Source organism: Athene noctua, chromosome 15 (assembly GCF_965140245.1).
Source record: "Athene noctua chromosome 15, bAthNoc1.hap1.1, whole genome shotgun sequence".
Taxonomy (NCBI): Eukaryota; Metazoa; Chordata; class Aves; order Strigiformes; family Strigidae; genus Athene; species Athene noctua.
This window is the reverse complement of record NC_134051.1, coordinates 10,656,261-10,682,455: the sequence shown is the minus strand read 5'-3', so window position 1 is coordinate 10,682,455 and position 26,195 is coordinate 10,656,261. Positions and strand designations below refer to the sequence as shown.

General features: G+C 35.7%; 1 protein-coding gene across 3 annotated transcripts in view; it reads left to right on the top strand.

The window, feature by feature from the left end:
- The window catches only part of TRRAP (transformation/transcription domain associated protein), a 101,304-nt gene that overhangs the window by 15,300 nt on the left and 59,809 nt on the right, over positions 1–26,195 (top strand). For 2 of the 3 annotated variants that reach the window (XM_074918854.1, XM_074918852.1), the window contains exons 15-37: positions 154–481; positions 603–700; positions 1,346–1,540; positions 2,061–2,252; positions 3,980–4,145; positions 5,370–5,626; positions 6,534–6,734; positions 10,003–10,181; positions 11,245–11,444; positions 12,213–12,430; positions 12,558–12,755; positions 13,437–13,697; positions 14,699–14,860; positions 16,085–16,181; positions 16,636–16,757; positions 18,213–18,383; positions 19,131–19,199; positions 23,113–23,232; positions 23,562–23,681; positions 24,039–24,203; positions 24,618–24,799; positions 25,083–25,281; positions 25,708–25,836. In XM_074918854.1, the coding sequence (XP_074774955.1) occupies positions 154–481; positions 603–700; positions 1,346–1,540; positions 2,061–2,252; positions 3,980–4,145; positions 5,370–5,626; positions 6,534–6,734; positions 10,003–10,181; positions 11,245–11,444; positions 12,213–12,430; positions 12,558–12,755; positions 13,437–13,697; positions 14,699–14,860; positions 16,085–16,181; positions 16,636–16,757; positions 18,213–18,383; positions 19,131–19,199; positions 23,113–23,232; positions 23,562–23,681; positions 24,039–24,203; positions 24,618–24,799; positions 25,083–25,281; positions 25,708–25,836 (4,029 nt within the window). The remainder of the gene's footprint in view (positions 1–153; positions 482–602; positions 701–1,345; positions 1,541–2,060; positions 2,253–3,979; positions 4,146–5,369; positions 5,627–6,533; positions 6,735–10,002; positions 10,182–11,244; positions 11,445–12,212; positions 12,431–12,557; positions 12,756–13,436; positions 13,698–14,698; positions 14,861–16,084; positions 16,182–16,635; positions 16,758–18,212; positions 18,384–19,130; positions 19,200–23,112; positions 23,233–23,561; positions 23,682–24,038; positions 24,204–24,617; positions 24,800–25,082; positions 25,282–25,707; positions 25,837–26,195) is intronic. The other variant, XM_074918853.1, reaches the window with a different exon arrangement.

Below are 26,195 nucleotides of genomic sequence, written 5' to 3'. Positions count from 1 at the left end.
GTCATTTGAATGACTTCAGAAATACCTAGTTGTAAATTTTATTGATTTCTGTATGCTGACGTGAAGTATTAGTATTATTAATTTTAGAATAATTTTTGAAGAAGAAACTTACTTTCTTCCCCCCCCCATTTGCCTTTCCTCTTTGTGCCTTAGGTTTTTGTTCTGAAATTTCACACTATAGCACGATACCAGCTGTCTGTAATTTTTAAAAAATGCAAGCCACAGTCTGAACTTGGGGCTGCTGAAGCTGCATTACCTGGAGTACCAACAGCAGCAAATGCAGCACCTGTTCCTGTTCCATCTCCTGCCCCAGCCACTCCAGTGGCCCCTGCACCAGTACCTGTGTTTGAAAAACAAGGGGAGAAAGAAAAAGAAGATAAGCAGACATTTCAGGTCACAGATTGCCGAAGCTTAGTAAAAACTTTGGTCTGTGGTGTCAAGACAATCACGTGGGGCATAACATCATGCAAAGCTCCTGGAGGTAAACTGCATAATATTTAATTATATTTATCTTTTGTAAATCTACTACTAAAACTCTCTAGTGTGAAAACAAATAGTATTTTTAATGGTTGCCTACTGTCTTGTTCTTTATCTTCTTTCAGAAGCACAATTCATTCCCAATAAGCAGTTGCAACCTAAGGAGACTCAAATCTATATAAAACTGGTAAAATATGCAATGCAAGCTTTAGATATTTATCAGGTATGTCACCTCACTGTGTAAGACTTCTATTTATACGGATACTGTGTGTTAAATCTTCTAATAAAGATTTATTTTTCAGCTAAAAGGCAGATTTTGCATGTAGTATATTTTCATTGTCTTTAATTTCAGGACCGCAGCTATTGGGAAATTTTATAAGTTTTGAAGTGCTTATCACTTGCAAGGAACAAATTAATTTCTTAACTGCCATTATTTTTGTTTATGCAGGCAGGTCAGACTAAAAATAATTATCTTCCATGTAGTGGATTAAGTCTTTTCTTCAAAGAGATAGTTTAGGTATCAGTTAAACATACCCATGTGAATGCTTCATCTTCTGTAGTAACACAAAGTATTGATGAAATGTAAATGTACATGATTCAGAATTAAGTAACTTTACAAATACACTGCAATATCTCCTGCTGTTGTTCTTTTCCACTCCTTACTTCATGGTTTTAAAATATGTGCTGAAAACACTCATTTTAATATTTTTATTGTCACTGTTGTCTCTTGTGCCCAGCTTCTAATTGAATGGACCTTGCATGTGAAACCTGTAAAATCTCTGTTTTTTTCAAAAGATATTTTAAGAATAGGGTGGAAAAAGTTATTCAAATCCTGTAACCAATATATGTGTGTTCTCAATTGCTGTAGGTCCAAATAGCAGGAAATGGACAGACATATGTTCGAGTAGCAAACTGTCAGACAGTCAGAATGAAAGAGGAAAAGGAAGTTCTGGAGCATTTTGCTGGTGTATTCACAATGATGAACCCTTTAACTTTTAAAGAAATCTTTCAAACTACTGTTCCTTATATGGTGGAGAGAATCTCAAAAAACTATGCTCTTCAGGTATTATGTTTTTGTTTACTTTTTTCAGGTGATAATAAACAGTATGTAGAAAATAGCTTATGCCTTGAGGTACATAAGGCTGAAGTGGAATGATAAATAATAATGTTGAAATTAGCGTGCAAGATTTTAAGCAATCTATAAAAATACTTTGTAAAGATGGATTTTCAGAAACTTTCCAGACTGTGATACAATACAAACATAAGCACTTCTGTTTAGAAGGTAGGAATGGACTATATTCTTGAAAAGCAGTGAACATTGTGGAGTTCTTGTTTTGTTCAGGCTGTTGTGTTACTGTTCTGCTGTTTTACAGAACACAAGTCCTGTAATAGACACTTAAAATTAAACTTTAAACTTGAATAGTTAAGTTATAGGCATGGTTGTTTTCCTCTGAGGATAACCTGAATCACTTGGGTAGCAGTGGAGATGGGGAAAGAAATTTTTATTTTAAGTGGGTAGTGCATTTATCCCTCTGCTCTTTTCATTACATCAACAATAACTCCTTTGTGATTTCCTTTTATAGATTGTTGCCAATTCCTTCTTGGCAAACCCTACTACCTCTGCTCTCTTTGCAACGATTTTGGTAGAGTATCTTCTGGATCGGCTGCCAGAAATGGGCTCTAATGTGGAACTCTCCAATCTGTATCTCAAGCTGTTCAAGTTAGTCTTTGGCTCAGTTTCACTATTTGCAGCTGAAAATGAACAAATGCTGAAGGTAAAGGTCATTTGTGTTAAAAATAAAAAAATCTGTTTTGACTCTTAATACTTAATAAATTCTTCAGATGTCTGAAGGAACTTAGTTTTACGCTATCTAACATTTGATAGTCATTCAAACATGAAAAGACTGTTAGTGATAAATCTCCATTTTTTTCCAAATGCCAAGTACATTGCCTTATAAATAAGAGACAGTTTCTGTGAATGTTTGTTTCATATTTGAAACTATCAAGTGATGTACTCATTCTGAGTATAAATGACTAACATATGCTTGTGGTCTGATTAGGATTGCTGTAAATCCCTGTAACTTCATGATCAGGATAAGGATATCTTCTTGCATCTTTTTTCCCCTTTGTTTCCATATTACCTTAAGACTTTTGCTTAGACTGGAATAATTTGTGTGTTGGTTGGTGAATCTTGTTCATTCATGTCATATTCAGTGACATGTACTTCTTGAGTTAGATATTTTTGTGCTCTTGAAAAGTCTGGATTAAGGAATGGTGGTTTTTCTGTTGACAATATATTGTCTGTGTATTCCAAGGCTCTATTTATGTTGATGAGATCATCTCATTATTCAGTAAGTTCATAAATACTGAGCTTGAAGCAAGAGTGTGCTTTTCTCATAAAAGTAACAGCAGGCTATATCTGGAAAAACATTAATTGAATGTGCTCCTGCTCATAATTTCTCTCCGTTTCTCTTCCTTCTACCTTAGAATAAACAAAATTTCTGATACAGGTAGCTGTGATAATCGTTTCCATGCTTAACAGTTTGCTTTAGCAGGATTAGTTCAGTTTTCTGGGTAGAATAAGGACTACAAATTTTCTAGATTCTTTGAAAAATAAAAATAATATGAAGTAATATATGAAGCAATGTTAATGTACTCTTGCTTAAGCTCTTCTAGTTTGTCATCAGAATCAAGGTCATTTGGATTTTATAAGCTGGAGATCCAATTTAAAGAGTGTGATTTACTACCTTCACAGTTTCACGCTTCTGTTACATTTTTTTGTTTCCTCAGGATTGATGATATGGGCCTTGGGTAGACAATTTAATTGAATGATGAAGGCTATTTGCAGCATTTGCATAGCAATGTAGAAAGCTTTTAGTTGTTAATAAAATCTAGAACTGTGTCACTTCGTGTCCCTGACCTGTGAGAATCCTTGTATTTATCAACTATTTTTAATGATTCCTGCAGACTGTTAATGTCCTCTGCTCTAGAAAGGCCACCAGTTCATAATAATTTTTTTACTCGTGGAAGTTTGCTTTCAAAGTGAAACTTTAGCATTCACAAAAATGGAAGATTTAGTGATGAAGTTAGATCATGAGTGAATTAATATTGTGAAATATCATCTCTTGTCATTCTGGCACTTCTGATTCCTGCTGCACATCCCTAGGTTCTGTGGTGCAAATATTTTTCATTGCGTCAGATCTGCAGAATGCTTTTTGTTTGGATAAAGTTACTGCTTGGAGTACCATGCAGACTTGATAATTTGGCAAATATGAAAGCAGGACTTAATTAATTAAAGACTGCTCTGAGTGCTTGATGCTGTTCAAATGTAGATTTACTTTTTAATAGTTCAACAGCAGTGTAAAATTAGTGTGATATCAGAATACTTGGAATAGATGAAGGTTTTTGATCTGAAAAACTTGTCTCGTGCTAAACTCCTTGTACAGTACAATGATGATAAAATTGATATTTTATTAATCTTCAAGCTTTATTTTTTTTATAGCCACATTTGCACAAGATTGTGAACAGCTCTATGGAACTTGCACAGACTGCCAAAGAGCCCTATAACTATTTCCTGCTGCTCAGAGCACTGTTCAGATCTATTGGAGGAGGCAGTCATGATCTGTTATATCAAGAATTCTTGCCGCTGTTACCAAACTTACTGCAAGGTAGAACAATACCTTCTTTCCCCACCCTAGTTTCTGATCTTTTTATGTAAATTGTAATAATAAAGTTAAGTTATGTAATAAAAAGAAAACTAAAGAACTAACCCTGACAAGTAGCTTCTCATTTTGAGCTTAGCAGTTGATTAGATATCTTGAACGTGGCTTATTTTCATTTACTGTCAGCTGCTTCAGGCTCCATAGTTTTGGCTGCTTCACAATTTCTGCTACTTGTCTTTCTGCTTTTCACTGTGGGGCTATTTTTTTTTGTTTGTTTCTTTTGTTCATTTTTGCTGTGAATAGCTTTGTTAGCATAAAGCACTGAGGGGTAAGAGTAATAGGAGAAGCAACATTGCCAGGCCATCACTGGTTTTGTGGGAAGAACATTACAGAGGAGCTCTGGTTGTTCTGCAGTTGAGGGCATGCGTATGCACCTGCAAGTGCACGCTAAATACAAAGGCAAATAGTGTTACTTTGGAAAATGAAATGGAACTAACTATCAATTTGATTAATTGATCAAGGACTGTGTTCCAGAGATACTGAGGATGAGCAAGGAAATGTGGAGAACTACTTAAACCTAAGGACAAGCTAATTGGAACAATTCCAGGAACGTGGAAGTCCTGTGGTTCCCATCTGCAGCTGCAGGGGCAATTCTTATTGTAGTTAGCAGATATGTACGCTATCTATAAACCATTATGTGAAATACATCTCGGCGTAGAAGTGCTAACTAGGTTTATGGTGTATGGAAAATGTTGATGGGGAGAAAAATAAGTTGGGGAATACGTTTAGTCTGTATGGGACAGTGAATGTACTTGAACTCATTTAATGTTTCTTTTCAGGATTTCAGATATTTTAAAAAACATTTATTCTGTGTCGGGTTTTTTTTTTTTTTAATTGGTACAAGGCTGAGGTTTGCATCAAATTACCTTTTTCTGTTTTTCATCCGCTGTATTAAAATGCTGTGTTATAGAGTCTAGTATTAAATTTTAGAATATGCGTAGATACTCTTTTTTTGTGTATGCATGTACCTAGAAAAGTATTCACTGCACAAAATCCATAGATATATGTTATAATCATGAATGGTATTGTATTTTGTAAATACGTTATTTACAAAGTTATAAGCTTTACAGAATTTAATAATGTTAGGTTATTCTGAATTTAGGAAATAGCAATTTTTAATAATAAATTGTGGACTGTCTTTTGAGTGTATAATTTATCAATGATTTTCAGGACTTAATATGTTGCAAAGTGGCCTTCATAAACAACACATGAAAGACTTGTTTGTAGAGCTCTGCCTCACTGTGCCAGTTCGTTTGAGCTCATTACTGCCTTATCTGCCAATGTTGATGGATCCCTTGGTGTCGGCTCTCAATGGATCTCAGACCCTGGTTAGCCAAGGCTTAAGGACTCTCGAATTGTGCGTGGATAACTTGCAGCCAGACTTTCTGTATGATCACATTCAGCCAGTTCGAGCTGAGCTAATGCAGGTAAATATGTTGTTTCCTGTTAGACCACAAGAGGTCATTGATTCACTAAATATTACTAGAAATTTGTGTGAACTTCTGGTTATAAAAACTTGAAAAATCTGTCATGAGAACCATACTGGTCTGGTTTGTATGTAAAAGGCCAGTTGATGTTCTGCTGTTGAACTGAAAACTGAAAAATTTAGAAGTGAATTAATAATTTCTTTCGTACCCCCTGTGAAGGGGTTAAAGTTAAGACTTGGAACCCAATAGCAAGGATAGTACTATCTTGTAAGATTAATTGGTACAGAAATGGTTAAAATTTGCTATTTTAAAAAACCAAGAAAAGCTACTTACCTTCAGCATGTCATGATTGACAGCTATATGAAATCTTACATATACAGTGACGATGACATGGCTGAAATTCAGAACAATGTTGTAAATATGGCTATTTCACCTAGTACAGTGCTTGCATATACTTTATGGTTTAAATATAATATTTACTTTATTTGTTTTTTATATTTCAAAGCTAGCTCTTGGAGGTTAATTCACTTCAGCCTTAACTGGACTGCAGTGGGTTTTTTTGTGTTGTGGTTTGGTGTTTTTTTTTTTTTTTTTTTTTTTTCAATTTCGTCATGTTGTTTATCTAATATTAGTCATAAACATTGCATTTCAGTGTGGCAAAGATTTTATAGCTGATCACAGTAATCTAATCTAAAACTGCATTTAGGACAACGTTGTTAAAAAGTACTTGAATTGTTGAGAACTGAGACTGCTTTTATTCAGTGCAGATAAATATTGTCTGAAAGTTATGCAGGATCAATTACCCAGGTACAAGAATAAGTGTTTTCCATGATATTTTTTTACATTACAGCTTCAAAAGTTTTGAAGTGAGATTAGTCTGATCATGTAACATTTAAAATACTTACAGGCTTTGTGGCGTACACTGCGTAATCCTGCAGATAGCATTTCTCATGTGGCCTATCGTGTACTTGGTAAATTTGGTGGAAGTAACAGGAAGATGTTAAAGGAATCACAGAAACTACAATATGTAGTCACAGAAATCCAAGGACCCAGTATTACAATTGAATTTTCAGACTGTAAAGCATCCATTCAGCTCCCAATGGAAAAGGTAAGGCCTTAAGTTATTTTCTGTGCTGAGGTAACATCTTACTCAATTTTCTTTCTTTACAATTTGTTTTTGAAGTTTGTTTGCTTGTAAATTGTTGATAAAATACCTGGTATGTCTGCCAGTTTTAGATATGAGTTAATGAATATCTAACATTATAGAATTTACATAATTAAAATTAAGTTTCAGGATCTCTTGCATACCTGATTTTTTTTAATATCCCTTCAGTTAGACAGATTTCTAATTAATTTCTGTTGTAATGAAGAAACAGAATATAAATGCCCTTTTTTTTTTTTTTTGGTTCTGTTTTGTTTTTATTTTAGTAATACTTGAGTTGTCAGACTTGGCATTTAAAGAACAGAACATTGTTTCAGAAATCATTGCAAAGAGCTTTTTTGTTTGTTTGTTTATTTTTTACTATGTAGTGATTAGCTGAGTCTCTGTATAAGGCCAGTAGACCTACAATAATTTCTTGCTTCATTTTGACAAGCAAAATTAGCAGGTTTGCCATCCTGTTCTTTATTTTCCTTTTAAACCGTTTTATAAGTCACCCCCAAAATAATAGACTTAAACATGTTATTCTGCTTTTCCAAACTGATAGGATAGGGAGCCAAGCTGACACAAGTAAATGCTTTCTATGCATTATTTTCCTTCTTCCTAACTTTTGGCATGCTGCTTAGATAGGATCATGAATCTACTCTAAACCGTCCCTATTTTCCTTTTGAAGTGTATCAAAAATTTATGGTAGAAATTCTTCAGTGATGATTATTCTAATGACTCCAATGATTCAGTTTTGTTTGTTGTCTCTAGGTTGGGTATAGTACTTCTTGTAGCTGCAAAACCACTTTGTACTTGTAGTGGCTTTCATCTGACAATCTCAGTGTATCACAAAAGCGTAGTTCTCACTAATTACAGCAATCTAATCTGTGTCTGTGTCTTGAGATCTGAGAGTGAAGCTAGATTCTGAGTTAATTTGGCCTGTAGAGTTTTAATACTTGCCTTTTCAATTACACTTTCATAAGTAGGTATGATCTGAATGTAGTAAACAATTTTCTTTACAGGCAGCTGGCTCTCTTTGGCTCCATACAGCCAACATGCCTAAAAATAGCTTGGAAAAATGATTCTTAAAATGCAGATAGCTTCACTGATTTCCGCTTGGTACTGAAACTGATGAGTTGAATACATATAAATACTGTAATTGCTGACATTTTCCTATCCCTCTAGGTTTAATTCAAATCAAGTTTTCCAAAGTGCTGATGCATCTAACATACTGGTTAATGATTTGGAAGGGTCTTCTGCTTCTTGGTGTTGACCAAGAAACAGTCATCTGCTTAATAATTTATATCGATGGGCTGAGGCCAACTATAGGAGTTTCAATAAGGCCAAATGCCCGGTGCTGCACTTTGGCAGCAGTGCTGCAGGCTTGGGGAGGAGCGGCTGGAGAGCTGCCAGTCAGAGAGGGACCTGGGGGGGTGACTGACAGCCGGATGAACAGGAGCCAGCAGTGTGCCCAGGTGGCCAAGAAGGCCAATGGCATCCTGGCTTGTGTCAGAAACAGCATGGCCAGCAGGGACAGGGAAGGGATCTGACCCCTGTACTCGGCACTGGTGAGGCCGCACCTCGATTCCTGTGTTCAGTTTTGGGCCCCTCACTACAAAAAGGACATTGAATGACTCGAGCGTGTCCAGAGAAGGGCAACGGAGCTGGTGCAGGGTCTGGAGCACAGGTCTGCTGGGGAGCGGCTGAGGGAACTGGGGGGGTTTAGTCTGGAGAAGAGGAGGCTGAGGGGAGACCTCATCGCCCTCTACAGCTCCCTGACTGGAGGGTGCAGAGAGCTGGGGATGAGTTTCTAACCAAGTAACAAGCAGTAGGACAAGAGGGAATGGCCTCAAGTTGCACCAGGGAAGGTTTAGACTGGATATCAGGAAGCATTTATTTGCAGAAGGGGCTGTTGGGCGTTGGAATGGGCTGCCCAGGGCAGGGGCGGAGTCCCCATCCCTGGAGGGGTTTAAGAGTGGGGTTGACCCAGCGCTGAGGGATCTGGGGGAGTTGGGAGCGGTCATTGTTAGGTTAATGGTTGGACTGGATGATCTTCAAGGTCTTTTCCAACCCAGATGATTCTGTTTTTCTATCTATAAAAACGAAATACCAAATTAAAAGGAAAAAGAAGTGGAGTAAATTGAAAACGAGAAACCCATGTTTTCTTTTAGTGCTTTGGTAGTCTTCTGTGGTCTGTGTAAAAACTCATTGTTCTTTTCATTGAGATGCTGATAAGGTTATTCAGACAGTGATGGGATGACAGCTAGTTAAGTCAGTAAGTGTAAAGATGGTTTTCCTTTCAAAGAAGGAAAATCCTACTTCTTTGTAGCAGAGCCTTTTTCTGCATAATCCTGTTTAAGCATGGATAGTTATATTTTATTCACAATTGATCAGGTATTGAAATTCTTTATTTTGTGCACTGCAAAACAATTTTTATGTGTGTGTTTTGTGTTTGTTTTTTTTTTTTTACTTAATGCCTGTCTCATTTGTTTTTAATTTCTTTTTCTTTTTTTTTTGAGGCTAGAAAGTATCTGTGTGTGTGTATATATATATATATATATATATATATATATATATATACAAAATAGAAAGTTTCCAAAAAGATGTACTCCCCTTTTCATTGCTTTCATATTTTAAGAGATTATTTGTATTATTCTCAAATGTATTAAATAAATCTTCTTGCAAAGGAGAAGAAGAGTACTATTAGAACTAAGAGTTCTAAACGGTGTTTAGAAGTTGTTTACAGGGACATTTCATCATGTATAATGTAGCTCTTGATTTGCATGGAAAATACAACAAAGTAATTTGTAATCTAGAGCATTTTTTGGTACCATTTATATATGTTGATAAATTCATTGTATATAGGGGTATTGTATACAATATATTGTATATATCCCTACAGTATATAGGGGTTAGGAACAGCAATTATTGCTGGAGGGAAGGTGAGGAAAATCTTTCTGAGGAGCGAGAATGAAGGTGTATGTCACTCATGACTTTAAATGCTTTCTGACCGTGGAAATAAATGTATGTGCCATAAAACTTTGCATTTATAAAGCACAGCAAATACCATGATAGCTTCTAGTCCGCTCTCTCAGGCAGTCTCTGCATTTCTTAATTTAAGCAGTCCAAATTGTACATACTTTATGTATCAAAGATACCATGCCCTTGATTAATCCCCTTATTGTGAATACTGAGAACAAGAAGTGTGGTTACTATCTTTGTTTCTTTATAGGCAATTGAGACTGCTCTGGACTGTTTGAAAAGTGCTAACACAGAACCTTATTATCGGAGACAAGCATGGGAAGTAATCAAGTGTTTTTTGGTAGCTATGATGAGCCTGGATGATAATAAACATGCATTATACCAACTTCTTGCACATCCCAAGTATGACAATTCTTTAAACATAAATGTGTATGTAAAATTTATAGTCTTTAGAACAATCTAATTAAGAGACAATGGTTAGTCTGTGCAGTGTCTTCTTCACGGGACTTTTACCTACTGGTTTATCCTACTTCCTTTTAAATCAACACAGGACTTTCCAGTAAGAGGAATTTTGTCAGCTAACTATTTAATGCTAGTGACATGTGCTGATGTTTCATACTTTAATTTTCATCCCCTAATCACAGTACAGCGTATAATCTGTTATATACGATCAGACATTTAAAAAAATTAATTTCAGTTTAATATATCTAAATAGTTGGAATATTCTGGTGCTTAACTGCATTTTAAAGATTGACTTAGATTGCGATGTTTTGTATGTACATTTAACTTTTTACCAAAGTGCAAGATATACAAAATTGATTAGTTTAGTGACCACACTATAGCATAGTCACACATGTAACCCATGTTTGTCCTAGTGTGGGTTTTTTTTATTGACATTTTTTTTACATATTTTACAGTTTTAGTTATTGATATTTAATGAGTTTATTGCTTTTAGACAGCTTTGAGATCTTTACCCACAAACTGTGCTGACTGACTCTTGCAGTGTAGTAAATGTAGCTAAAGAGTATAGTAGCTTTTAATAATTTGGACTTGTTAGACTTGATATAAATATAGCTTTGCAATGAATAGGTTTTGCTGGGCAGTGATTTGATAAATAATGTTTCAGTCTTTCAAGATTAAAATCAAATGTCATTTTAAGAAAGGGAAAAATGTCAAAAATTGAAAATGACATTCTGTAATTGAGTTGCAGTGTGAAGCCTGTATACCTGTTATTTGTAATATATGTGGCTTCTTCTGAACCACTGGCTTTAAATGTTCCTGATGAAATTGAGCTATCCATCATGTTTGAGACCAGTGGTTGACCAAATTAATACAGACTGAACTGGTATAGGTCTATGAAAATGAGGGGAAAACGGGAGGTAGAGAAGGAGTTGGATATGAAGAGCAAACTTTAAATCAAGTACTTAACTGTGCTCATGACTAGCTGCCTGCACTGCAGTTTAGGATTATAATGAACTTAATTTTCTTTCAGCTTCACTGAGAAGTCCATACCCAGTGTGATTATTTCACATAGATACAAAGCTCAGGATACTCCAGCTCGTAAAACGTTTGAACAGGCATTGACAGGGGCATTCATGTCAGCAGTCATCAAAGATCTGAGGCCTAGTGCTCTGCCTTTTGTAGCCAGCTTAATCCGGCATTACACAATGGTGGCAGTCGCTCAGCAGTGTGGTAAGTGGAACAGAGGTCGTGGGGACTGTCATGAGAGGGACAGTGGAGAAGTTTGTACTTCTTCCCATAGTAATTTGTTTTAAGAAAGTCATGATACTGCAGTTGCTTCTGGATAGACACGTTGGGTTTTGTTTGATGACTGAATCATGTTTTATTTCGTTTGTGCAGTGAAAAAATTATTAAAGAAATTTTAAGAAACAATCATCTAATAAAACTTTTTAAATGCTACAGCCAGTGAAATAATTAAATCTTGGTATATTTCCAGAGCATTTGTGTAACCTGCTATACAATTAACTTTGCAGATGGTCTTTAACTGGATTGTTTCCACTTGTGGTTTTGAATGACCATTAGAGGAGCCAAGTATATGTTAAGAGCACTGCCGTGTCTTGTATCTGTGAAGAAAACTTTTTGTTAGGTGTTGGGCTGTATGACAAGTAATTTGGGAAAAGACATAATATGAGCATATCACTCTTCATTGTCACATTAATGTAACTTGAATTTTTATGATTCTTTATTTTAATTAAATCTTCTTGCAGTGCATAGTCTAGTACATAGAAGAAAAGATTACATCTACTTAAATATTTTCTTCTAAGAGTGAAGAATGCCTTACAATCCATTTATATGCAAATAGACACAGTGCTTACTGGTTTTGCTATCAGCTAGTTAGAGGAGTAGTAAAATCTAATTGAAAGACTATTCATATTGAAATAGCCATTGTTTTATCTTTTTTTTCCCTCTCTCTGTTTCCTTCCCCAATACAAATTGCAGGTCCTTTTTTGCTGCAGTGCTATCAGGTTGGAAGCCAACCTAGCACAGCCATGTTTCATAGTGAAGAAAATGGGTCAAAAGGCATGGATCCCTTGGTGCTTATTGATGCCATAGCTATCTGCATGGCATATGAGGAAAAGGAACTCTGCAAAATAGGAGAGGTGGCTCTAGCAGTGATATTTGATGTTGCCAGCATTATCTTGGGTTCAAAGGAAAGGGTAATGTACATATATATATAAAAATGTATTTAAATGATGTTGTTTCAGCTAATGTAGTGTTGCTTCTAAAATTTTGGAGGCTACCAGCGAGCTGAAAAAACAAACTGATACGTTTCTTTGTTTCCAGGCTTGTCAGCTTCCCTTGTTTTCATATATTGTGGAACGTTTATGTGCTTGCTGTTATGAACAAGCTTGGTATGCTAAACTAGGAGGTGTTGTGTCAATTAAATTTCTTATGGAACGACTACCACTAATTTGGGTCCTCCAGAACCAGCAGACTTTCCTGAAGGCACTTCTCTTTGTTATGATGGATCTAACTGGAGAGGTATTTAGTGAATGAATTATCTCAAATAGTTGGAAACAAACTCTTGTTCTTAAATTCACACAGATTGAACTCTCGCTAATTTTGATTTTACTTAACTTCAGAATATATCGTATCTGCGGTGTTATGAGTGAATTTTAGTCATTTTAACTTAAACCAGAACTGATGTGAAGAACAAGGTCTGGTTTTTTTCACATAACTTTGGCAAAGTTACTGGAATTACACTTGCTTCTTCCAGAATAGAAATGTACAGGTCGCATTCAGATCTGTGAAAGAACACTAAATTCAGTGTCACTTGCATGAAAGATTATTTTTTTAATTCTTTCTCTGTTTAGTTTGAAATGTGTTCATCTTAATCAAAAAGCTGTGTATGTAGTTCCTATATATATACCTAGAGATCAGCTTCTTGACCTTTTTCTCATTTTGTGAATTAAATGATCGCAACATTGCTAAGGGTTCCAGTGCTTGAGCTTGTTTATAGAATCGTATTGCATTGCAACTCATGGTTTTGGAACGCTTGGTGAGAAGACTAGTTGAATATGTGTTCTGTTTAAGCTTTATGTATTTTTAGCTGTTTGCAGAGGATTCATCAAAATCAATTGTTAAGTTCTTTGAGTAGTGTGCATATTTGTGACCGTTGCTTTGTACTTATTTAATAAAAATAATTAATCTATGATACCTTAGGTTTCCAATGGAGCTGTTGCTATGGCAAAGACCACATTAGAACAGCTTTTGATTAGATGTGCCACTCCTTTAAAAGATGAAGAAAAAACAGAAGAAATCCTAGCAGCACAGGAGAAGTCTTTCCATCATGTAACACATGACCTTGTTCGAGAAGTAACCTCTCCAAACTCTACTGTGAGAAAACAGGCCATGCATTCATTGCAGGTACTTGCACAGGTCACTGGGAAAAGTGTCACAGTGATTATGGAGCCTCATAAAGAGGTAAGCAGAAATACTTACTGAAAGTGAGTTTAAAGTTGTTTACCAGTTTGGATCTGCAAAATGCTTTTCTGAGTACATTTTCCCACGTTAGTGAATTAAGTTCTTAGTGCTTTGATAGCATATGTTTGTCATTTGCTAGGTTTCATTGTTCTAAAATTCACTGTGGTGGGAGTACTATAGAGGTTCATACAAGCTGTGCCTGACTCCTTAGCCAGTATTTATAGTATCTTCAGGTTGATTTACTTCCTGCAGTTATGGACTGCTCGTCCTACCACCAATCAGATGTAGGTTAGGCCCGGTAGATGCTGCATTTTGAACCCCAATTTTCTCTTATTCCCTAAATATAAGGCATAATGCTATGCCTTTCCTTATCTAGAAAGAGACCATAAAGATCAAAGCTGGTTGAAGTAAGTTTTTTGCTACATACTTCTTAAAGCTGATAGCATTCATTCTCTTGAAAGACAAGTAAACATACATAAGCCCTAAGGGCCACTACAACATATGAAATTGTAGATTGTTACTATTGTAGTTTGGGAACATGCGGAGAAGCCCCCTAATTGGTACCTTATTTTGCTAAAGGTGTTTTTGGAGAATAGTGAGTTGTTGGTGTAGTGGAAAAAACTTACATAAATGTTTTTGTTTTTCTGATGTTTTAGGAGCTTAAAATATTCTTTCTTCTTGACTTGAACATTTGAAATACTTAAGTCTGATTTTCTTTATTGTTCATAATGTGATGTGATGTATTAAATAACATAGATCTGTTCACAGAGATTATGTAAAAATTACAGATACTGAGCTGTTTCACTAACTGGCTGTGAATTAAATTAGTTCAGAGAAATACTTTTCTTCTTGCTTAGTGATTTCTGAGGAGGTACATCTGGAGCCCCAATAGCAAATGGATAGAAACATGCAGCCATGAGTAATTATGTCTTCTTAGTGGCTAGGTCTGTGAGGTCATTTGAATAGGCTACTAATTCACTAATCTAAATTACATTGTGTAGGTTCTCCAAGACATGGTTCCTCCTAAAAAGCATTTGCTTAGGCATCAACCTGCAAATGCCCAGATTGGCCTGATGGAGGGAAATACATTTTGCACAACCCTGCAACCCCGGCTGTTTACAATGGATCTAAATGTTGTGGAACACAAGGTTTTCTACACAGAGGTATTTACTTTTTGTGTTCTCATCTTTGAATGTAGATATTTAAATAGTGATGGTGTTAGAACATTCATTGTTAAAATATGTATTTTCTCTGTGCATTTTAAACTTTCACTGAAATGTAAGAATTTACCTTTTGAAATGCAGACTGAGGTCTGCCTTTACCTACAACGTAATAGCTCTGAGCTGAGCAGAATATTCTAATATGTGTGAAATATATTAAATGAACTTTGTTGCACTCCTAGTCTAATTGGTCTAACTTTAATATTTAGGTCTTATTTCATGCACTGTGTATCTCTTAAATAAGTTGTTGTACCACCAAAACATAGATATTGTGTGGTAAGGTTCTTCAGTCCCTAAGAGTTTGAGTAAAGTCAGATATAAAACTAGCATGTAGATTTAACTCAGAGAAACTCTCTAGTCCCTTGGTTTCCTAGCTGTCTTGTCCAAATGTAAGTTCAGAAGGTCTTTGATACCAACAGTAATTGCAATTAGCACGGCAGGTGTGGGGTATAGTTGTCAATGCAGAGGATCCTCAATTTTTTCCTTAAGACAAAACCAAAGTGCTGGAGATCAAAAAATGTCTGTAAAGGTGAGACTGATACATTGGTATTGTGAAGGTCTGAATCTTAATAATGTTCTTGGATATAGGTGCAACCTGGACATTGTTAACTTGCATGACTTTGTTTCAACCTGTTCAGTGTTCCCTAACAAAAACCATACATATATTGAAAATAGGAACTCGCCTGCAAAGAGGAGAGCTCTGTAGTCCCTTTGGGCAGTGACCCTTGACCATTAGAATTACTGAGGAGATTTTCAGCACATTTTTTCCCTATTAATCGCCTTCTGTTCTCTTACCCCTTTCCTCAGTATTTTCAGTACTGACATTCAGGAGGCAAGCTTTTCTGTAGCCTTGTTCTTTTTATCATATGAGCAGCCTATTTGAAAATAGACCAAGTATTAGCCAAAATGCAAAATGACTATTTTTTGCCTCACTTTTCTCTAGTGGCAATGCTAATGGGGGTCTCTTGCTTCTGGATAACCACCAGTTTTCATGGGAATTTATGCCGTAATTTTGAGTAAAATTTTTGCCTGTTGCTGAAACGTGGGAGGTTGATTAGTGTGTTTGCATAAGCTTGGCTCTTTGAGGAAAGAGGACTCAAATGATAATACCGTTTCAAATGTGATTCACAATGCTATGCTAAAATGATTGTTTATTTTTTTCCGTAGTTACTGAATTTGTGTGAGGCTGAAGATACTGCCTTAATGAAACTACCTTGTTACAAAAGTCTTCCATCACTTGTACCTCTTCGGATTGCAGCCTTAAGTAAGGAAAACTTCCTAAACAAAATTTGATGTAGATAAGTGTCCTTGTGAGGAATGGGCAGTCTTCTTCCTAAAATCAGAAGAAATCTTGAGTGCTTGAAGACTGATGACTGCTCACTAGAGGTCACAGTTTAATGGAGAGAATAATGGGAAAGTATCACTGCTTTCTTAATGACTAGGATTGAGTTTCTGAAATGAACCCAAAATATTCTTACACTAATTATGTTATATAGCATTAAGAAGACTTCAGAACACTGTTAATAGAATTTCCTTTCTTTTACTATTTCATGATGCCTGTTGCTTTTGGCAAAACATGCTATGCTTTAGCTGTCTGTAGTTGAAGATTAAATAAAAGAAACTTGAAAAGAAGAAATTTAGAACTGGGGGGGGGGGAGGGGTTTCCCTCTCTTGAAATTGAGTTAAAAAAAAGAACAAATATACTTTGGTATTTGCAGATGCTCTAGCTGCCTGCAATTACTTGCCTCAGTCGAGAGAGAAAATCATTGCTGCACTTTTCAAGGCACTTAATTCAACAAATAATGAGCTGCAGGAGGCAGGAGAAGCGTGCATGAGAAAGGTTAGTGTATTAAAACAATGTTGCTTTTGAGGCCATTGTTCTCTGCTTTCTTCCATGTTACAAAGCTTTTTGGGAAAGTTTTCTACAGGAAATAATGGCTGCTTTCTTAAGTTTTTGTTAGTGGCACCAACATAATTAAGTTTGTCAGGTGTGGTTTTTTGAGGAGTTTGAACTAAGCCATAAAAATGTCTTCTGGTTGAAATTAGGCATTATAAGCTCTTGGACAAGGACCATGGTAAGTCTTTCAGTCTTTCTGTGTGTTAGGTCTTTTGGTCTTTCTGTTTGTTTGGTCTTTGTAAATGTATCTTCTTTTCTAAATAAACAGTGTCTGTGCTTCCCAGTAGTTTTGCAAATGTGCATGTCTGACTTGATTGTATAAGCTTTTGTCTTGTTTCTTCTCTCTTCCTAAAAGAGAGGTGTTAGAGACCCCATAGTGGTTTTTTTGAAAAGTAAGCAATACTTAGCAGGATTAGATGCTCCATCACAGTGTGGCAGTTACCGTAAGGAACAGAACTGTGGCTGTACTGTTTAAAGTCAGAATGGTATCCTTACATGGTGCTACAGCACACTGTCTTGTTCTGTGAATGCTAGGTTAGATTGTAATAAAAGCTGGAAGGACATGGAAAACTATATTCTCTAGTGATTTGTTGCCCAGTAGATATGCATAATTCTGATTCAGCAACATTTTAATACCATTCTTCTAAATATAGAAAATGATAGTAAAAATTCTTTGTTAATAGGTGTAGATTGTCTGGCATGTAACAGGGAATATAACTGTAGTGTTACCGGTGGTTTACGTTTGTTGAAGCCATTGACTGATCAGAGGTCAGACATTGTCTTTTCACGTAACTCTGGTCATGACAGGGAATGTACTTACTGTTTATGGCTTGCTAATAATACAGTTGGGTTGAGAGGTAAGAGGGAGCAAATAAGGGTTGTTCTGACCTATGCATTTGGTATAAGATTTTTCTGATCCTTTTTTTCCTGTGATAAATCCAGGCCCACAGGATTTTTGGTTATGACAGGAAATATTCTCTCTGGCTGCTTGCAGCCAGGTTGTCTTGACCTTACTCAGGACGCATGCAGATTGTAACACAGAAATTTGCTCTGTTGCCTTTGGCCAGGTTCACAGGCAGTTCTTAATAAAGCAGTGTCTAAGTAGTTTGTCTGTAGCTGTATGTTTAATTTATAGTTGTGGCAGTTTTTCAGTCTGTCTGTAATTAAGATCTACTTGATTATTTTAAGCTATATCCTACTGTGCATCAGAATACTTAAGTGCTTTCCAGATCCATCTTGTCACTGTGTATATTTCCAGCAGTAAATATTGTTTAAGCTGTTGCTTTCTGAAAGTACAAAATAGAAGAAAAATAAGTCAGCAGAATTTGTTTTAAGAAAGATGCTGGCACAAAAGTCATTTCCCTCTTCACTGTATCTTAATCCTATACTCTCTTGCAGTTCTTGGAAGGAGCTACCATAGAAGTTGATCAAATTCATACGCACATGAGACCATTGCTTATGATGTTGGGAGACTATCGAAGTCTGACACTGAATGTTGTGAATCGTCTGACATCTGTCACTAGACTTTTTCCAAACTCTTTTAACGATAAATTCTGTGATCAGATGATGGTAAGCCCATTCAGGTTGTCTTTAGCTCTTCCAGAAGAGATTTTATTTTGGCTAATATTCATATTGTTGAAAAGTCAAAGAACAATTCAGTAGTAACTCAATGTATATATTGGAAGTAAAAGATTTTTGTTGCACAATTATTAGAAAAAACCCCAACTTCAAATGTTTTGAGTTAATTTCTAAAGAGATACTAAACTGGAAAGTTGAGATGTTCTTTTCTAGTGAAGACAACTAGTTATTCTATGGTCTGTTTGGACAAATTCATCTTTAAGCAAGGTGCCAGCAGCATACTATACTAGGGATACCCTTGAAATTATATTTTACTTGTAGTGGGCTAGGTCTGTTTTGATGTTTTCTCGATTTAGAAAATGGTGGAAGGTATTGCCCTTCTTATTTGCAGTTTTTAAACTGTGTATGTGAATCATTTACCTTTTTGCCATGGATATTTAAATACTTAAATGCATACATATCAAGCAAATCATTAAACAAGTGTAAGCCTATTGGACTTCAGAATTTTTGTGCCTTGTAATATGTGTACTCTTACAAATCCTGCTCTCTTGAATACAGAGAGGACTTCTAGCAATGCTAAACTCTTCAGTCTGAGGGAACGAAAATAACTAATCATTTTGCCCTTTGTTTCCTTCAAACAATCATTTCTGCCTCTACTTTTCTTATAGCATATGCTGTGTCTTGCTAAAATGGAACAGTATAATTAGAAGAATAATACTAATTATCCTCTCTTTATAGCAACACCTGCGTAAATGGATGGAAGTTGTAGTTATTACACACAAAGGTGGACAACGGAGCGATGGAAATGTAAGTTAATGAATGCTTTTGTAGAGAGACAAGAAATAAATAGTATTAATGTCTTGGAATTACAGAACTCATTCAGTTGTAAATGTTGCCATAATTGATTACAAACTGTTTTGTTACAAGCTAATGAACTTATATGTATACTGAGTATTTGTTACAAACATTAGTAAGAGGAGGTTCTTATCTGCTAACAATGGGTACTTTAAAGCCTATACTTTACAGGTTGGTGTAGGAACAGTTCATTGATTTTTATTTTTTTCCCTCAGGATTTTCTGCTTAGAAATCTGTTCTTCACTGGAATGGCTGATGAGCTCAGCAACATAACCCCTCTTTTTTCACTAACGTGTTTGATGTTCATTACATTGTCTTTCAAAAATTATACAGAATAATAATATAATCCCAGTTAATTTAAAATACAATTTATGAAAAACAAGTTCAGTATTTACCGGTTGAGATCACATTAAAATCTCTCTCCCATCCAAACTAATGGCCTCAGTGTTGAACTATGGGAAGCTGATCAGTTTTCTTATAAATGGAAAATCGCACAGCGTAATGACAACACGGTGTGCTCTTAGCAATATGACACTGAAGGGAATTTCTGCTTCAGTGTGGTTTCATGTAGATTACCACAAGTCCCATAATTCTATTAAGATTTTTTTTAATAACTTATATTGAGTGTTGAGATTTATTATTGCAACTAGGAAAAAAAATGGGTGGAATTTTATTAATTTGTTTTTCAAATTAGAATTAAATTAGATCAGCTTTTTGTTTTCCTCAAAACATGGAAGTGGCTGAATGGCTTTTCATTATTCTTTCCTGTCATGGCAAAGAGAGTTTTTAAATCAGAATGTAGTCATTGCTTTGTATTTGACCTAGATGTTCTCTAATGGAGTAGAATTTATTTCTTATGTTGAAACTTAAAACTTGTGCGTTTTTCAGTTAAATACATTTTATTCAAGTCAGAGTAGTTCTGAGGCCTACATATTCTTCTTTTTGGATTCACTTTTCCTCAAATGTGATGTTTACAGGTACCTTGACGATCTTTTTATAGCAATAGTCTTTTAAACTACAGTGTGATACCTCTAGAGCAGTTTTTAGATGTCCCTAAATCACATTTCATTGTGAATTCTGCTTTTAATGTTTTCTGTTGATGTTTTCTATGTAGTTGTGTGTTTAGTCTCCTAAACTTTTAATTTTTGTAGTGTTGGTTTAAAACCTATGTATGTTGAGGAGAAGGTGCACACCAGGCACTTGAGAAGGAATCCACTGTCACATCTTAAGGGAGAAGTCTGTGGAGACATTTTCAAATAGAATTGTGTGACTGCAAAACTGATTGAAATAATGCTTCCCCCCCCCAAGCTGTTACTCTAAAGTTTCCTTAAAAATAAAAACTCTAGGGAACTGAAGGAGGGCACAGACAGTGTGGTCTTTATACAATTGCTATGTCAGTATGTGTTCATATGTCTGTATGAACAGCGTGCTGTTGCTGTTAATTGTATTTTCTAAATGTGGAGACACTGGAATGGTGAAACTGGTGGTTAGAGTTACTGTAGCTGGCCTTTCACTTGCTCTGATCTCTTCTTGACTAGAGTGGAATTCCAAAATCTGAGCTATTCACTTAAAAGCACTGTTGGGGAGTGTTATTGGAGTAGGTTGCATCGTTCAGACTGAGTGAGTGATTAGGTCTCGGAGATGGTAGAGTTGCAGTGGAGAATGAAATTGGTCAGGAGAGCCTTATGTTTGCTAGCTGAAGCAGTACAGAAAAGTGTTACAATAACTTTTTCAAATTAGAGTTTTCATCTTTTTTCAGCAGCACTTTATGAAGGTGCCATTTGATGGTGATGCTGGTGTTGTCATGCAGTTCTCCAGCATAGTGCAGATAGTGACTAGTCAGCAAGACTTCTTAATGAAACGGTCCAAAAGTCTATGGAATGAGTTTTCATATGTAAATTGCAATTCTAGACAAACTAAGAAGTTCAGACATCTCAGTTAAAGACGCTGCGTAATAATAAAGAACTATTGTAAACATCCATGTTGACACCAGAATAACTAAGCTTTTTGCTCACCTAAGTAATTTAATGACAGTTGTACTGTGTTCCTGAACTGTGACTTGGCTGTTTAGATAATATGTTATGTTTTAGTTTTTTCATTTAAATAACATTTAAGATCTAATTTGTTGGCCCAGTGAGTGAAATCTTTGATTTAAATCCCTTCTTCCTCTTTTCCCTGCCTCACCAAGGAAAGGTGTAGTTTTTTAGGTCATGTCTGATGATTGAAAAAAACAAGTTTTGCCTAGATGGTTGCTTCTGACTGATCCTCTTGTGAACTGTGGCACCATGGTGGAAATTCTGCATTACAGCCTGTTAGAAGGACTTTATAGCTTGGTAGTTCAAGTATTGAAAGTGGTTTCATAATTGATGGCGGACAAATTTGTCTTTGAAGATGCTAAAATACTGTTTCTCCTGACTTACTTATCTCTAATATCTTTTTATTCAGTACAGATATTTGAGAAGCTATGTCTAAACAAGGTACTAGTAGAGAAAAGGATGCTTATCATCCTAATTCTTAGGAGAGCAGTCATTGTCTCCATTCTTTCAGTCTGAGATAAGAAAATAACGCTGCAAAGTCAGTTTCTGACTGCAGCCTGAAGAATAGCATATACTGGTTTGTTCACTTATTTGATACTTTTGTGGTTTTTTTTTTTCTGTTGTGTGATTTCTGTTGTGTGACTGCTGTGACTTCTGTTCTGGTTCAGCCTGCCACAGAAGGGGTAGAGGTGAGAAACTCAGTGAAGGCACCAGGAAGTTCTTTGTTGTGGGTTTGGGTGTGTTTGTTTGTTTGTTTTCTTTTAAATTGTGGTTTGTTAGTTTTCTTGTTGTGTTTTGGGCAGAGTGCATTGTGCCTTTGAGTGCAGTGCTATGAATTGTCTTCTGTTTGTCTGTGGCAGAGTTGTTTTGATAACATTGCTGTTGAGGATGTTAAGCATGTTTGTGGTAGGAAGAGGAGGATTTTGAGTTTCTGTGAAGGCATAAGTGTTTTCAAAAGATTTTATATGTGTTCTAAGTCCTGCACTTCAGTCCATGAGAGTAGTCTTGTGGGGGTCTGTCTAAGCAGACAGACAGGAGTCAAAGGAGTTAAAGGAGTGTTAAAGGAGTGTTAAAGGAGTGGGGCCTAATAATTTGCGTTTAAGTTCAGTTCAGGAAACACAGTGCACGTAATAATATTGTTTTGTATACTGCATAGTAGAAATTGGTTTTAGGGGAATGGTGAAGGTGGATGTTTTGTTTTGTTTTTTCTGCTTCCTTTTCTTACTGAAGGAAATATACACTCCAGTTAACTGAAATGTAGTCCCCATTTAAATTACACAATGAAAGAAACCCACAAATTGTCTTGGACTTTAGAAGAATTTAATATCTAGTGGGAGAACAGAGCTGACTTTCCTTTGAAGTAACCAGCTGTTTGCAAGTTACACTGAAGAGTGCTGTGAAAGCTGTCTGTCTTTTTCTTCATGTCTAGTGTTTAGTCTGGCATCGTGGTGTGTATATGAGAAATTGTTTAGAAAGGAAGGTCTGGCTTTTTGATGCATTAGCCACTCGGTGTAGCGCAGTGAGCACTCCCTAACTCCTCCATCACCATTATCATTACACAATGTTTAGCTCTTACTTGTAAAACACCACTATACTGACAAAGAAAATAAAATTAAACCATGATATTACAAGGAAGGGAAGGGCAGACTTCCACAAGAGCAATTTTCTTCATGCATCATGGTAAGTAGATGCTGTATATATGTTAACTCTTTGCATTTGGTTGCTGGCTATGCTAATATAGAGAAGAAGAAAAAAGGTTGGATGTGTCATACTGTTTTGATATATTTAGCCGGTAATGTTAATTTATTCATGTTTCTTTATACCTGTAGGAAATGAAGATTTGTTCAGCAATTATAAATTTATTCCATCTGATCCCAGCTGCCCCTCAGACTTTGGTTAAACCTCTGCTGGAAGTTGTTATGAAAACAGAACGAGCAATGTTAATTGAGGTAAAAGGGGAATTTAATATTGCTGAAATTTTTGCTTTACAGTATTTTTTAAACATTAGTATATAATAAGCATAGTATTTTAAACGTGGTGTGGGAACATTTAATGTAATAAATAAATACGCTCTTCAGACCTTTTAGGAGGTGTTAATATTTGTCTTAGGCTCGTAAAAGTGAAGTTTTGAAATTGTCAATAAATTCTCATCATAGAAGTTCTGAACATTTTGTATCTGCATAAATGCCAAGTCAAATGTATTTTTCTGAGTGCTAGTAAATTAGCAGAAAACACTCTGTACTCTGCATTTTTAATTTAAGCTTTATGAATCTTATAGGCTGGCAGTCCATTCAGGGAACCACTGATAAAATTCCTGACACGTCATCCATCCCAGACTGTGGAGCTGTTCATGATGGAAGCCACTTTAAATGATCCTCAGTGGAGCAGAATGTTTATGGTAAGATGTGTGGGGAGGAGAGCAGGAAAAAGCCCTCATCTTCATAAATCTGGTGAACAAAAAGTTTTTCATCTTTTCCATCTTTTTTTCCCCTGTATGACCTTACATCCTTAATCATGGTCTTACTCTGACTGTAGGGTGCCTATTTTATATTTTATATTTGTTTGTCCTGAGATGCTGAGTTTATACCTTTCCAGATCATGTAGGACTGTTACTGAAGTTATAGATGTTATTTCAATATATGTGAAATATAACTTCTGCAAACTTCAGTGAGGAATGTAAGAGCTACAGGATGACACAGCCTTTTGGTATTTTTGCTTTTAAAGGTTGTTATTAAAAATATTTCTTCCCCTTCAGAGTTTCTTAAAACATAAAGATGCCAAACCTCTACGAGATGTACTGGCAGCTAATCCTAACCGATTTATCACTCTACTGTTACCTGTTGGTACCCAAGCAGCTGTTAGACCTGGTTCTCCAAGCACTACCACAATGCGTCTTGATCTACAGTTTCAGGCTATCAAGGTATTAATTTGTTCTTGCTTGTCTCTGCACTAGAGAGTTGGAATCTCTTTAGGTACAAGCCTGTTACATACAGGCTTTCAAGTGTGAGTGTATGTATTATAGCTCATAGAAAAACACTTATTAAAAATGTAGTATTTGTAGTCAGAGTCACTGTAGGAAGGAAAGAGAGACTCAAATGAAGTGTACTTTTTTTTAAAATAAAGTTAAGATGCAAGAGGAAAACACAGCAACATTTTTTTTTTTAAAACAAGAATTTCCTTTAAAAATTGATCTAAACTAGTTTTTATTTGATTTTTTTTTGTTTGTTTGTATTTTAGAACCCATAATTAACTTCAAAGAAGTGCTTTTATATCGTTTCTACTGACAGATCTTTTGCATGTTGACTGTGCATTTGTCTTGTTTTGCTTTTGACAGATCATAAGTATTATTGTTAAGAATGATGAATGTTGGTTAGCAAATCAGCATTCCTTGGTGAATCAGCTGAAACGTGTATGGGTGAGTGAAGCATTTCAGGAGAGACATCGTAAGGAGAATATGGCTGCAACAAATTGGAAAGAACCTAAGCTATTAGCATATTGCTTACTGAATTACTGCAAGTACGTAAAAACATTTATTTCCTTTAGCTTGCATACATTTTTTTATTAAATTTTGAAAATACTGTAAAGGTATACATGGGTGCTAAAAATGGTTTGCAGTCACTGAGAGAAAGATTAATATATTTATAATACTGCCATTAGCTCTAAAACCGTGCCTCTGGTACTGCCTGCTTTTGCCTGTCTGCTCATTTAAAACCAAGATTAGTTTCTTCACCAAGTCATCAGCATAATAGTTTGTTTGGGTAATTTTTCACAGAAGCTTTTCATTTTATGTGTTTTACAGGAGGAATTATGGTGATATAGAGCTGCTTTTCCAGTTGCTTCGAGCTTTTACGGGTCGATTTCTCTGCAACATGACTTTCTTAAAGGAATACATGGAAGAAGAGATACCCAAAAACTACAGTATTCCTCAGAAACGGGCTTTGTTCTTCCGGTTTGTAGACTTCAATGACCCCAACTTTGGAGATGAGCTCAAAGCCAAGGTAACTAAAGCAATTAAATCAAAGAAGCCTGGTATTTTAGTTTTAATTTTCTTCTTGGGAACTAGGGCAACGAAACTTGCTTACTTAAATGTCAATGAGTTTGATAATTGGCAGAGCCATTTAAGTGAAAATATCATACCTGAAGAAGAGCGATAATAAACAGAGACAGCAATTCATCTTGCTTTCAGTGCTGACTACTTTAGTTTACACTTTCTAAGAATCTTTGCCCTTGAAAGGGGGAAAGAGGTGAAAAAAAATCTGTATGTATCTTTTTCTTAAGATTTTTACTTACAGCTTCCTTTTGTAATGCAGTGAGTGTATCTAACATGCAGGTTTGTAAAGTAAAGTAAAAATTACTTGAATGTTCACTGCCATTAGAAGAATCTGATGGTTGAGTATAACTGCTGTTTTGTTTATATTCTGTAGGTGCTGCAACATATCCTGAATCCTGCTTTCTTGTACAGTTTTGAAAAGGGAGAAGGTGAACAGCTGCTGGGACCCCCAAACCCAGAAGGAGATAATCCAGAAAGCATCACTAGTGTTTTTATTACAAAGGTAACAATCCTTGTTTATGTTAAAGTGTTTGAAAGTTAAAAAAGAAGTTGTTCTTCTCATTCGGCTCCTCAATTCTGATTTGAGTTAGTTGTGCTATTTCTAAATCAGCTATATCAAATCACATAGTAACGCTGAACTGTTGTGAGATCCATCAGTCATCAGTATGATTGGACTACAATTTTCAGTTTATGGTATCTTTAGGACTTGAGTGTCTGTCTTTAGAAATGGAATTTATATGGCTGTAATCTCAGTCTTTTTCATAAGCAAAGCTTTCCATGACTGAACATCAGTATCTGCAACTCACATTTCATTGAACCAGTTAGCGGTTATAAAATAGATGTTGAAGATGAGGGTTGGGG